Source organism: Carcharodon carcharias, chromosome 13 (assembly GCF_017639515.1).
Source record: "Carcharodon carcharias isolate sCarCar2 chromosome 13, sCarCar2.pri, whole genome shotgun sequence".
Taxonomy (NCBI): domain Eukaryota; kingdom Metazoa; phylum Chordata; class Chondrichthyes; order Lamniformes; family Lamnidae; genus Carcharodon; species Carcharodon carcharias.
In genome coordinates, this window is record NC_054479.1 from 90,677,623 (window position 1) to 90,692,575 (window position 14,953).

At 41.3% G+C, this 14,953-nt stretch overlaps 1 protein-coding gene across 3 annotated transcripts in view; it reads left to right on the forward strand.

Annotated features, from left to right (window-relative positions):
• abcc9 (ATP-binding cassette, sub-family C (CFTR/MRP), member 9) overlaps nt 1-14,953 on the forward strand; it is a 204,227-nt gene that overhangs the window by 124,994 nt on the left and 64,280 nt on the right. For all 3 annotated transcript variants that reach the window (XM_041202434.1, XM_041202436.1, XM_041202435.1), the window contains 5 exons: nt 951-1,088; nt 3,367-3,492; nt 4,626-4,725; nt 7,126-7,358; nt 10,907-11,064. In XM_041202434.1, coding sequence (XP_041058368.1) covers nt 951-1,088; nt 3,367-3,492; nt 4,626-4,725; nt 7,126-7,358; nt 10,907-11,064 — 755 coding nt within the window. The remainder of the gene's footprint in view (nt 1-950; nt 1,089-3,366; nt 3,493-4,625; nt 4,726-7,125; nt 7,359-10,906; nt 11,065-14,953) is intronic.

Below are 14,953 nucleotides of genomic sequence, written 5' to 3' on the forward strand. Positions count from 1 at the left end.
CTGCTTGTGTTTCACGCTTGGCAGAACTTCCGCCAGTGTGAAATTGCGATCCGGCCCCAATTGCGAGCGGCGATCAGCTTTCCGACAGTTCCCGCTCACCTCTGCTGAGCCCGCCCAACAAGCGCAAAATTCTGCCCTTAGGGTTGATGCAGAGAAGCTATTGCTTCTGGTAGGGGAATCCAGAACAAGGAGGCACAATCTTAAGAGGCTATACAGGAGTGAAATCAGGAAGGACCTTTTCACCCAAAAATTGGTGGAGATCTGGAACTCTCGCCATCAAAAGTCTGTTGATGAGAGGACAATTCAAGCTTTCCAGACTGAAATTAATAGAATTTTCTTAGGTAAAGTTATCAAGGGAAATGGACCAAAGGTTCAAATGGACTTCAGGTACAGAGCTCAGAGGAGGGCGGGGGGGGCTGACTGACTTCCTCCTGTTCCTGTGTTCCAGATAGGGCCATAGCATGTTTTGTTCCAGACTGCAGTTCTTTTCTCTGAAACTAAAGATATAATTGGGGTCATCAACCCTCCCATTTTCTCCAGTAGCCTGGAGGAAATAAGGATTACTCTCCCAGACAGTACAGTGAGAAACATGGGAGAAAAATCATAGGAATAATTGGAGATGGATTAAAGAGGCTCTTTGACTGATAGTCACTCTGTTAGGTAACTGGCATAGGATGGCTGCCATGAGGATAGACATGTTAGGTGACCAATGGCAGAGTGTAGTTTGGGGCAATTCGCGGTCCTGTGACCTCTTGGAATACATCCAATTGGCATTGGCAACCTTGGATATAAGTGCAGCCCAGTAAATAGGTTCCTATTTTATAGTGATATCAACCTTTTCATTAACTTTAGCAAATGCAGGGAAATATATACTCCATGATGAAAGTGCTTGTTTATTTATATAAAAGCAAAAATTTCCACTGTTTCTCCACCTCCCACTCCCATACCAGGATGATCCATTCTCTGCACTAGATATTCACCTGAGTGATCACCTAATGCAGGAAGGAATCCTCAAATTTCTTCGTGAAGACAAGCGAACCATAGCTCTGGTGACACATAAGCTGCAGTATCTGACACACGCTGATTGGGTAAGTAAGAATGACCAAATCAGGCCAGAGCATCTTGCAGCTGAGGCTTCAGAATACATCTTGACTTTGCACAACAGAGTAAAATGGTACAATGAGTGATAATGAGTTGACAGCTCATTTTACAGAATCATACAATGGTTACAGTACAAAAGGAGGCCATTCGGCTCATCAGACCCACATTGACTCTCTGTAAAAGCAATCTAGCTTGTCTCACTCCCAAACCATTTCCCCTAGCACTTCAATTCTTTTCTCTTATTTTTTTTCATGGGGTTTGAGTATCACTGACAAGGCCAGTGATTTGTTTCCCATCCCTAATTGCACTTGAACTGAGTGGCTTGCTAGGCCATTTCAGGGGGCAGTGAAGAATCAACCACTGCTGGAGTCATGTGTAGGCCAGATCAGATGACAGATTTCCTTCCCTAAAGTACATTAGTGAACCAGATGGGTTTTTATGACTATTGATTATAGTTTCATGATCACCATTGCTTTGTATTCCAGATTTTATTAAGTAAAATTAAATTCCACCAGGTACTGTGGTGGGATTTGAACCCATGTCGCCAGAGCATTATCCTGAGCCCCTGGATTACTAGTCCAGTGACACCGCCATCTCCCCAAAATCATTCTTTTCTTATACATATCTAATTCCCTTTTGAAAGTCATGAATTGAATCTGCCCCCAGTGCATTCAAGATCCTAAGCACTTGCTGCATAAAAAGGTTTTTCCCCATGTTGCCTTTGGTTCTTTTGCCAGTCATCTTAAACCTTTATCCTCTATTCTCAATCCTTCTGCCAATCTACTATCTGCTCTGTCTTGACACCTCATGGTTTTGAACACCTCTATCAAATCGCCTCTCAACTTCTTCTCCTCTCAGGCGAACAAGCCCAGCTTCTCCAATCTATCTCTGTAACGGAATTGGACATTAACGCAAATACAAATTAGGAGAGATGTACCGCGGGCTGCCAACTTGAAATCACCTGATTTATACAATTGCACAATGTCAAAATCTAATCCTTTATCTTTAGTGGTCAATAGAGTTTAGTTCCAATAAAAGTCAGGTTGTACGTTGTTTAAAAGCGTCGGCAAGAATGTGAGAAGTGAAGAAATGAATTCAATTTCTGCCAGGTGTCAAAAGGAAAAAGACCATTAAATGGTCAAATGATGACAGTTCAAACCTTACCTACTTGTTTTAGTGATCTTTCTTGTAATATTTGCCTGATATTGAGAAGAATTAATTTCAACTTGAAACAGCAAAGTGAACACAGATATACACTTAATTAGCAGGCTTGAGGTACCAGGTTCCCTGCTTTGTACAAGAGATAGTTAGGGCTCAAGAAATCAAATCAAATGTAATATTACATTAGAGACTTAGTCAAGACCTATTGATAGATCACAAGTTTATAAAGAATAGGAGTAGGCCATTCAGCCCATTGAGCCTGCTCCGCCATTCAATAAGATCATGGCTGATCTGATTGTGGCCTTATCTTCAATTTCCTGCCTGCTCTCCATAACCCATGGCTCCTTTTAGATCAAAGATCTGTCTAACTCATCATTGAATATATTCAGTGACCCAGCCTTCACTGCTGTCTGGGCAACAGAATTCCAAAGGCAAGTGACCCTCTGAGAGAAGGAATCCTTCTTCATCTCCATCTTAAATTGGAGACCCTTTATTTTTAAACTCTGTCCCCAGTTCTAGATTCAACTCTGTCAAGTCACTCAGAATCTTATATATTTCAATATGTTCACCTCTCCTTCTTCTAAACTCCAATGAGTATAGTCCGAACTTCGTCAACCTTTCCTCATGAGACAACACTTCCATCCCAAGAATCAGTCTAGTGAACCTTCTCTGAAAAGACTGTTCTTGTTTCAGAACAGTTTCTTTATTGTGTAAGTCAAGCATTGTACTATTTGTTGTTTGAAGTATCTCTTTGCTTCTATGTTGCATGATGCTTACAAATAAATCTGATGATTACTTTTAGCCTGAACATGATAAATGTGGTAATTACTGTCTTTGGATAGTCAGGAACACATGAAGTCCAAAGCACAGTATGCCATAGTGAAGGGGTAATTGATTGTCCCATTGCATGCTATCCCCCTCATGGCATATGTTTATGCCACACTATACAAATATCTCTTGTTAGAATGATAAAATTGTAGAACGGTACAATGCAGAAAGAGGCAATTTGGCCCATTATGTTAGTACCTGGGACTGTTAAAGAACAAGTAAGGATTTTCTGAGACTCAGCAGGGCTAAGAAACTGGCTATCCTTCAACTTTTCAGATAATTGCTATGAAAGATGGCACCATCATACGGGAAGGCACACTGAAGGACTTTCAGAACCATGATGTAGAATTATATGAACAATGGAAAACTCTTATGAACCGACAGGATCAGGAATTTGAAAAAGTAAGATGTGAACCTATGAACCTATAGGAGCTGCTCACTAGCCTAGTGGGCAACTTGCAAGAAAGCAGCTGGAAAAATGTTGTGGAGTAATTAAAATGTTAGAGCACATGAATTTACAACCATAAAATACCAGTGCTCTTTAAATTATGGCAGTGTCGACTTAGTGTAAAACCTGCCTTCTGTTATGGCACAGCGAATGGTAAATACTGAGCTGCTCAAATCCCAGAGGGAAACTTGAAACTGCCACAATTGTTCTGCAATTTATATTTTTATTTTGAGATGTGTGCCTTGAATTCAGTGATAATAAGTCCACTGAGTCTTAGTTTTTTTTACAGAACTAAATTAAATATTTATTAATAAAAGAAACAATTTTAAGCACATACAAAGATCTACAAATTACTACTATGATAACTCCCAAGTCCCCTAATTAATCTAGCTCCCAGTTACTCTTCTGTTGAGGCAACAGTAAAACAACATAGATTTCAACAGACTCAGGCAAAACATATAATACCCTGGACAGTAATATTCAAAGTAAATTCTCTTAGCTTTGGTTCCTGGAGACAGCAGCTTGGTACATAGAGGCTGGAGGCTTTTCACACTTGTTAGATCTTAGAATGCCTTTTTCTTACACATAACCTCATCTCCTTTATACAGGGTTCTCCCTTTTTAATGTAAATCCCGTTGTTCCAATATGCCTTTGCAACTTTACTTTTTTCATAATATAAATCTTACACAGTACTCATATTATCAGTAATCTGTGGGAAAAATAAACACACTGTTGGTTAGGTGTAACACCTTACCGTCTCTTTGAAACTCATGACTCTGGTTTATCCAAAAATGCAAATGTTCTTCACACCTCACATTCTAAAACTTCAGCCATGTTTACGTATTTAGCATTTCAAACTTAGTTTCCCTTCTGATACATCAAAGCACCCAGACTGTCTGTAATTCATTAAAACCCTCACGCACATATACCTACACACAGAGAAACTAATCCAAGCCCCACAATTAACCTATCTTTACAATAAATTACAATAATATTATGAAAATTATTATATTTTCATGACACTGCTTAAAACAATTAATGTTAACTAATTCAGCTAAACTCAATCAAAGTGTTTATGTTTTTCCAGGAGACTGAAGGTGAAAGCCAGACAATTCTGGAAAGAAAAACCTTACGAAGAGCAATGTATTCTCGAGAAGCCAAAGCCCAAATGGATGATGAGGATGAAGGTTGGAGTTTTGGCCTTACTTAGTTACTCATTGCTGCATAGTGCCACTCCCTTTTGATCCAGGTCTACTTGAAAGAGGAGGACGGCTGAAGCTCTAGTGCCATTTGACCAACAACATCACTGAGTACCCTAACCTTTTCAAGGCCAGGACACAACTAATAAAACATGTTCACAAAAACACCTTCGCAATCTAAGAGAAGCTTAGAAAAGAATAACAATCCTATCCTTCTCATTTATGATGCAGTTTACATCCTGTAATGACCACTGTTTAGAGAAGGTCTCAAGAACACCGGAGGATGCTGCATGACCTCTTTCCTGGACAATTTGGGTGTGTATCAGGTCTCAAAACAGACCCATTCCCCTAAGTAGACTTTATGCATCCAAGGACTGTACATAGAAATTTTGGCTAGGCCCAGGAGTCGATCATAAGGAAACCCTCCAACATGTCCACTCCCCCGTGTAATGGGTGGATATCTTGTCCAGGCCAAGGGTAGATCACCTACCAACACAGAACCTCAAACCTGGACTATTTCCTAGACTTTCACTAACCTCATCTCTCTGGAGACTGTTCTTCCATAGCCTCCAACATCATAGTTCCCCAAACCCCAAATAGACTGGCTTTATCTCCTTCCCAAGATCCAAAAACAGGACTGTCTCAGTCGACCCAACATTTCAGCCTGTTTTTACCCCAAGGAACTGAGTTCTTTGTATCTCAAATCTAGTTTTTCTCCCCTTGTACAGTCTCTTCCCATGCTTCTTCTGATGACCTCTGCCATTTTAACAGTTTTCAATTTCCTGTTCCTAACTGTCTTGTCTCCACCATGGCTGTTCAATCCCTCCATACCTCCACCATGGCTGTTCAATCCCTCCATACCTCCATCCCTCACCAGATGAGAATTCTCTGCTTCATCCAGTTCCCAACCATCACCTCCCTCCTCAACCTGGCTGAACTTGTTCTAATGTTGAAAAAAGTCTCCTTTATCTCCATACACTTCTTCTAAGCGAGAGGCTTTGGGAACCCATATGGATACTAGCTTTGCCTGCCTTTTAGTGAGATATGTGGAACATCTGTTGTTGGCAGTACTAATCTGGCCCTTTCTATCACCTCTTTTTCCAATGCATTGATGACTGTATCAGTGTCATTCCCTGCTATTGCCCTGAATTGGAAAATTTGATCAACTTCTCTTCCAATTTCCATCACTCCCTTGCCCACAGACAGTCCATCTTTGACTCTTCCTTTCCCTTCCTCTACTTCTCTGTCCCCATTTCTGGGGATAGGTTTTTGACCAATATTCACTATAAGTTCACTTACAGTCATAGCTAACTTGATTACATTTCCTCCCACCCCACTTCCTGTAAGGAGTCTATTCTTTTCTTCCAGTTTCTCTATCTCTGCTGCATCTAATCAAATGATGCAACCTTCCATACCAGCACTTCTGATACGTCTTTCTTTTTCCTTCACCAAGGATTCCCCTTCACCAGGGCACTAGCACCGTGTCCATCCCATTTCTGACTCCTTTCCCTCCTTTCTGGATCCATGATAGAGCTCCCCTTGTCCTCACCACCCCACCAACCTCTGTATTCAACGGATCCCCTCCACCATTTTCATCATCTCCAGCACGAGGCCAATCTGAAACATATCTTTCCCTCCTTTTCAGCATTCCGAAGGGATGCCACACCCTAGGCCACTCTTCAGTCACCCCGAACACCCTGCTCTTTCCTACAGCACCTTTTCATGCAAGGATAGGAGATGCAGCTCCTGCCCCTTTACCTCCTCCCTCCTGCCACGTGGGGCAGGATTTAATCCCTCTTGCCTTCCACATTTTCCCTTATGTGCTTGCCCCCTCCCCTTTCCCTGCCTCTATACTTGCTTAAAACTTGTAACAGCTCTAACTTCTTCCAAATCTGAAAAAAGTTCACCAACCTCAAACATTAACCCTGTTTCTTTCCCTACAGATGCTGCCTGACCTGCTGAGTATTTCCAGCATTCTCTGTTTTTATTGCAGATTTTCAGCATTTATATTATTTTGCTTTTGCTCAAGTGACTGAACGACCTCCTATTCCCAGGTTTATATGTAAAGGATGTGACAGCACATAAGATCATTAGTTTTTGAAGAGATTATTGTGTGTGATTGTATGTATGTTGATCAAACATTTATAAAATTCTCCTTCTCTTTCTCCACTGCCGTATAGGGAACATAACACATGTGAACTGTTGTCAAATGATCTCTAGCTGTTTGCATTGCTTTACATTTTCAGAGTGCTCATTTACTGCTATATAATTATAACTTCAAAGTAACATACAGTGAGAAGTAGATCATTTGTACTCATGGTGAAGATATTGATGTAATTTCAGCCAAAATAAATGATTTTCTTCTTTCTTTCATGTCCTGGTGTGCAGAGGAGGATGAAGAAGATGATGATGAAGATAACATGTCAACAGTAATGCGGCTTCGGACAAAAATGCCTTGGCGAGCTTTCTGGAGATATCTGACCTCTGGAGGGTTCCTTCTGCTATTTTTGCTGATTATCTCCAAGTTGTTAAAACATTCTGTCATGGTGGCCATTGATTATTGGCTCGCAGAGTGGACAAGCTCAAAACAAACAAATGAAAGCAGCACAATGACTAACAAGGTAGGAATCTGACTGAATATCTGGAATACCTGGAACTCAGTCCCCAAAAAGCTGTTAAGGCTGATGCAATTGAAACATTTCTCAAATGAAATAAAAATACTACCACCAGCGACTTATATTTATTCACTGGGGTAATTTTCCAGCTTGCCGACTGGGCCAATACCGGCAGAGCAGATTGTTGCAGACTGTCTGTGGCAGACAGCACACAAATTGAAAACCAGGTAGTTTCTTCATGGTTGAGCAATGTGCAACGCCAGTTTTACACCTCAGTGAAAATGTCAAAATCGGCCCCAGTGCCTTTCATATTGAAAAACAGCTCAATGGATTTGCCACAGGCAAAAAGCAGATGGGCACTGAGCGGGACAAGGAGCAGTTAGGAAGGGTCGATGTATGACTTGGTCAAGAACTCTTTCTTAAAGAGTGTAGAGATAGTGAGTTTCAAGGCTTTGGGAAGAAGGTCCAGACTTATTGTTAATTTTATATATGAAGGTTGTCTATTTTCCAGCACTATTCAGCACCCCATCCACCACCTTCAACATTTAATCCCTCCATCACCAGCACACAGTAGCAACGGTGTGTACCATTTACAAGATGCACTGCAGCAACTCACCAAGGCTCCTTCAACAGAACCTTCCAAACCCGTGGACTCTACTACCTAGAAGGACAAGGGCAGCAGGTGCATGGGAACACCACCACCTGCAAGTTCCTCTTCAAGCCTCTCACCATCCTGACTTGGAAATATATCACCGTTCCTTCACTGTCGCTGGCTCAAAATCTTGGAACTCCCTACCTAACAGCACTGTGGGTGTACCTATGCCTCATGGAATGCAGTAATTCAAGAAGGCAGCTCATTGCCACTGTCTCAAGGGCAGTTAGGGATGGGCAATGGACCACATCCTGTGAAAGAATTTTTAAAAATCCCCCAATCAACATCACAAAAAACAGATTACCTGATCATTACCATACTTCTGCTTCTGGGAGCTTGCTGTGTACAAATTGGCTGCTCCACTTCCTCCGTTACAACAATGGCTACAGTCCAGAAGTTCTGCATTAGCTGTGAAGCACTTTGGATCATTCTGAGGTCATGAAGAGCGCTATAAAAACAAAGTAGTGACACACTTACACAACGGCCATGAGGAACTGTCTTCCCAGAGTTAACAGAGATGCCAAGGAAGAACTTGTGCTATATGACCATATACTACAAGGACATTTGCAGCTCAAATGTACCATGCAGCTGGCATGGCCAGCAACTGTACCAGTCTGCTGCTCCCTACCTCAATCTCCTTTCTGGCATGCTGCAATGCTGACCTTTGGGAATGGTCTCCTGGTATGGCAAATGGTGCCACCTGCTCCATACCCACCTCAGGCCATGTCAACTCCAGCACAAAGGCAGAGCCAATCAAAAATAAGCAAATGCCTTGAAATGCCTTCCAAGTCATTTCTGAATTATGTCCAGAAAGATACCCCTCCTTCTATGCTGATGCCTTTAGTGGCTCTCAGCTCTTTAAATTGCAATTCCCTCTGCAAATTTCCACACCACCGTCAGTGTCCTCTCTGTACACATCCAAATCTGCAACTGAATTGATGCATAACAATGATAATACGGTAGAAATTCATCTTGGGGAGGTCATGGCATATGGGTGATATCACACAGGCTGCCTGTTATGTGTCCTGCCTGATAATTAGTTCCACTGAACTGGATATTAGGCATGGCGTATGGCAACTGGCCAATGCAAGACTGCCCGAGTTGTGCTGCCTTCCCAAGAAGAACTTCTGCCCTAGTGTGTTGGCCTCTGAAAATTGAGTGCAAACAGCGCACGTCACTGTAAGTGAACTATGCACCATTCTGACCCTTTAAGGCTCAGCGATATTTGCATCGGAAAGGTGAAATGAATTGACGGGAAAATTGTGAGCAATATGCCAGTTAGTTGTCTCAGGTGTGACCTGTATGCTTGGCAGTGTGGCACAAAGCCAGCCTTGTAAACTAGCACCACAATAATGCAGAAGGTAAATGGATTGACTGGGACTGGTGTTTCTCAGTGAGTGCCGTCTCTTGGAACTTGCTTGATGGCCTTCAGATCAGGAGGGAATTTCTAAGTTTTTTTTTCCTGATTTGCATGAGATTTCCTGTTTGGCTATTTGCCTCTCCCAAGGGATTATGGCAGTGGGGACGATGGGGCCTGATGATGAATGTGGAGATTGCATCAAAATCCAAATGGACAGGATAGTTGGAGCAACTGGGCTTTTACCAGGCCCTTTCTACATATCCAGAATAATTAGACAGCAATGTTCAGATGATTTGCAGATGTTTCTGTTACTATATGAGGTATACTTGTGGCAGAATCCAAAATTAGGTGCCATAAATATGAGAGAGTCACTGATAGATCAAATAGAGAATTGAGGAATTGAACAAAGCCGAGAATCCTGAAATTCTACATCACACCAATTTTGACAATTTTGAGTGTTGGTTGATCAATGAAGCAATGCAGAGAAGAGTTCAGGCTGCAGAATTGTGGTTTTTGAAGCGAATAATGAAGATATCGTGGACAAGTCACACTACCAATGAAGAGATGCTAGTAAAATCTGAGATGGAAAGAGCTCTGCTGACCAAGATCAGGAAGAGACAGCTGGAATATCTTGTGCAAGTAATAAGAAATCATGATTTAGAAAGTCTGATGCTGATGGTAAAGAACAACGGTAAAAGAGATTGAGGTAGACAGAGAATGATCTTTTGAAAGAGCTTTGCAAACTGGATGAATGTACCACCAACAAAGCTGATCCATGCCTCCAGAGTAAGATTAACATGGAGGTCCATGGTCACCACTGCCCTCCTTAGAGCATGGTACATGAAAAGAGAGGGAGAGGGAACTGAGGAGACACTTCTTTACCCAGAGACTGCTTAGAATGTGGATCTCGCCATCATGTGGAGTAGTTGAGGGGAATAGCCTAGATGTTATTAAGCAGAGGAGATGAAGGAATAGATGGATATAGAGAGAGGTTTGGATGAAGAAAGGTGGGAGGAAGTTTGTACAGAGCATAGAACAGTTAGGCTGAATGGCCACTTTCTGTGCCATTATTCTATGTACATAAATTCCTTCCTTTAATAATGGAATATTAACAGCTGTAGAGTGAATAAAGGAACAGAAAAAAATGATTAATATTCGGTGACAGAGAAAGTCACCTTTACATTCCCATGGACAGAAAGTGCCAACTGTATGAACATGTACAACACATAACAAATTGCATTTTGTATTTTAGCAGAAATATTACTTTGATCAATAGCCAGGAAGGAGTTTAAAAAGGGAGCATTCAGATATTTGGTATAACACCACTGACAATCATTCCTACTCTTTAAAATCTGTTTGGTAAACAAGAGGTTTTAGATTCTTATGATGTGATCTGAAACTTCAGAACTTAATTCACCCACAGGATGATCAGATTGTCTTACTCATTGATCAGGTTAAATTGCTGAAAGGTCCAAGCAATTCTGCTGGTACTTCCTTTACTGACTCTGTAACCCACAAACGTTTTCTATCTGTGCTCCTTAGGTTCATCAAAATTACTACAAAATGTGGTACAGCATCCTGTGTGGTATTGGGATTATACTGTGCCTCATCACATCTCTAACTGTGGAATGGATGGGCCTAACAGCGGCCAAAAATCTCCACCGTAATCTTCTAAATAAGATCATCTTAGCACCAGTGAGGTAAACTGAAACCTAATCTTCATTTTCATCTATATATCTTCACTAATGGAGCTATAACAACAATAACTGACATTTATATGGTACCTTTAAAATACATCCTAAAGTGCTTCCCAAGTGTTATCAAAAAAAAATCAGTCACATGAGGTGACATAAGGGTAGAAGACTAAAAGTTTGGTGAAAGAGGAAGATTTTAAGGACAATCTTAAAAGCGAGAGTAAAAGGGATTCAGGGAGGATTAAGAAGGATATTTCAGGGTTTAGGGCCTAGACAGTTGAAAACATGACCACAAGTGGTGCTGGAAAGGAAATTGAAGATAATCAAGAGGTCAGAATTATAGAATGCAGAGAGCCCGGGAGGGTATAAAATTTGGAGGAAGCTACAGCAACAGCTATCTGCTAGATGAAGCAGGATCTTTTCACTCATCTACACCTGAACATCAAAGTCAATAATATCATTCCAGACATGGTTCCTGTTGTAATATGAGTTCTTTAGATGTCTCAATGATGAGATCTTGCGACTTGTATTTTTAACCATGAACCCTTTATTGAGTTAACCTTTAACTATTTACAGATCCCAGATTACTGTCATGCATGGTGTATTGGCAAGCAGGTAGTCTGCTTCCAGAGTGTTCTCTCTAGACTGTTCTCTGAGTCTATTACCATGTGACCCTATACAACATACCATGAGCGGTGATATTCTCCAGTCCCACTTTAACCCTTGCTCTGCCAAGCACCTTTATTTACAATGGCATGCAAGCACATATTACAACAGTTCCCAATGCGCGATTTCTCCTGCTATGCCCTGCTGGCATCCCACATCAATTTTTAACAAGGAAGAGTGACTGGGTGCCATTGCTATAATTTGTCTACTTCCAACCTTGGGTCCTTCTGATTATGAAAAGACTGAGGATTCTGATTTTACTCGCACTTGCTTGTCGTTTTGCTTTCTCCAGCTTTTCAGGCTGTCTCTACCATGCTTCATCGGACAGAGTTATATAGTGGTCACTACGGTGTGGCCTGTTGTCCTCTCCTCCCTGTGGGGATTGGTTTTGCCTCTGTCCTCAGAATCACAGAATTGGCACCGGCTATCCAAATGAGCAATTCGCTTAGTGCTATTCTCTTACCTTCTCCAGGACCCCTGAACATTATTCCTTTTCAGATAAGTCTAATCCCTTTTGAATGCTTCAGTTGAACCTGCCTCTATGACACCCTCAGACAGTGCATTCCAGACCTTAACCACTTGCTGCGTGAAACAGTTGTTTCTCATATTGCTTTTGCTTCTTTTACCAATTACTTTAAATCTGTATGACTTCTTCAGAGTCATAAGGACTCAAAATGTTAACTCTGTTTTTCCCTCCACAGTTGCTGTTAGACCTGCTGAGTTTTTCCAGCATTTTCTGTTTTTGTTTCAGATCTCCAACATCCGCAGTATTTTGCTTTTACTTTAAATCCGTGCCTTTTCGTTCTGATCCTTTCATGAGTGGGAACAGTTTCTCCCCATCTATTCTGTCCAAACCCCTCATGATTTTGAATAACTCTATCAAATCTGTCCTGTAATGTTATGACCATGCAGCTAATTTTGGAAACTTGTACTGGTGGGGAAATGATAGGGGCATTATGACGTCAAGGGCTGAAATAAAAAAAAAATTGCACTTCCAACTCCGAGTAGGCAGAAAGTAAACTAGATGAACATTAGACTTTTCACATCTCACAGTTCTTTTGCTCCTAAATGGATAATGCCTTATCACAACTCTGAGAAATGTCTCAAGCTGCTTCACATGCAGGGAACTACTTTGAGACAAAAATCAAAGTAAAAAATAATCGGGTAATTCTATTTTTTGTGAGGAATGTTAGCTATGAAATTTGAGGAATTACTTTTGAAGAACTCCCTGTTCCTCTTCAGATACTTTTACGGGATCTTTAACATTCACCTTTGAAATGTGGATACTAAGATGTATGCTTAAAGTTCCATAAACAGACTATAAGACAAATGATGAGGTGCTTGAAATTGCAAAAGCAGAACGAACTCTAAAAAGTGACATCCAGAAAAGAAAATGCCAGTCTTTTGGCCATTTGATCAGAGCTGAAAAGATACAAAGATCTCTTCTAGAGGACAAAGTGGAGGGCAGCACAAAAAGAGGCCACCCTAGGTGTAAATGGAATGCCGATATCACGGACTGGCTGCAGATGAGCTACAGTGGATGTGTGAGAATGGCACAAGACAGATAAATGTGGCATACCGGGACCACAGATCTCCTGGCAGGAGTAGCTACAAGCAGCAGCAACAATATTCATCAGACAGACACAGCCTCAACATCTCATCTCAAGCATGATACCTGTACAATGCACAGGAACAATGCACCCCAATTGTCCCAGATGTGGAGCAGTGCATATAAAATATCCTGGCCCCAGGGCCAGTTTCCATAAAGAGTCCTATACTCAGGAGCAGTTCATCCATAATGCCCCAGACCAGGAGTAGAGAACTCAAAGCATCTTGGACCAAGACCACTGCTGTTCTCTGTTTTGGGACATTGATGGTCAAATAGGTCTTCTCCTATTTTGCCTTATCTTTGCACCCAGGGAAGTGGGCGAATCCACTGGCCATAAAGGTCAGAAAGATCAGCCCCAATCATGTTTAAGCATAATAGGGGTTAGTGTTCAGTTTTGCTAGGGCAGAACTCTGGTGATAGCAGGTCAGTTGCCCCTTATACCCCCTGCCCAATTTTCACTTTCATTCAAGTCTAGGGATATAGCAGATTGCCGATCCTTGACTGCCAGTTTTCTTCTGGCAAAGATTTGCCCCAGTGAATTGGAATATTCAGAGTGAGTTCAATTTGTACGCAGAAGCAGGGACAAGTTTCCGATAGAACCTCTTGCTTCACTCAGGAACAGGTCTGGCAGAACATACTGAATAATTATCCAAGAACCCTTCACTGCTGTGGATCCAGTCCAAAGTTTGAGAGACTTAAACTGACGTCCAAGAATCCATCACTTTTACAAACTGTTGTGCTTCATGCAACATTTGAAAATAGAATTTACATCAAGATGGTGATGTAGTGGTAATGTCTCTGGACTGTTAATCTTGGGGATAGGGGTTCAAATCCTGGTGGAATTTTAATTCAATTAATAAAAATCCAGGATATAAAGCTAGTCATAACTTTATAGCTCTAGTTTCAGTAATAGTAACATGAAACTATAATTGATTGTCTTAAAAACTCATCTGATTCACCAATGCCCTTTAGGGAAGGAAATCTGCCATCGTTACCTGGTCTGGCTTACATGTGACTCCAGACCCACAGAAATGTGGTTGACTCTTAACTGCCTCTGAAATGGCCTAGCAAGCTATTCAGTTCAAGGACAATTAAGGATGGACAGCAAATGCTGCCTTTGCCAGTAATGCCCACATCCCATGAATGAAAAGAGAGAAAAAACTCTCTCCAGTGGAAACTTTTCTCCAACCACTTTGCAACTAAATTTACATTCTTTTGACATATCCACCACCCACCCTCAGCCTCAAAATCTGTAAGTCACAATCTCTATTAAATTGCTGATTAATTAACAGAGACAACTCAAGTAATCGTTTGGTAGTATAGAACCTGAGTATTACTGGAAAAAGAGACATGTTGAAGCTTTTCATCTTGCACTCATCAGGACACTTGGCAAGAATAGCAATATGAAGGAAAAACAATAATTTATACTGTATGAAAAAAGAGTGCTGATTGGCTGGCAAGTGGACTCTGATTGGTAGAGGTATTGCCATGGAGAATGCACCAGTGATGGTGACTGACAGTTCACTGTCAAGCATTGTTTGAAATATAATCCAGGCAGCTTGACCCTGATTGGTCAAGACATTGCACTGAAGAGTGAATCAGTGAATGGCTGTCATTTAT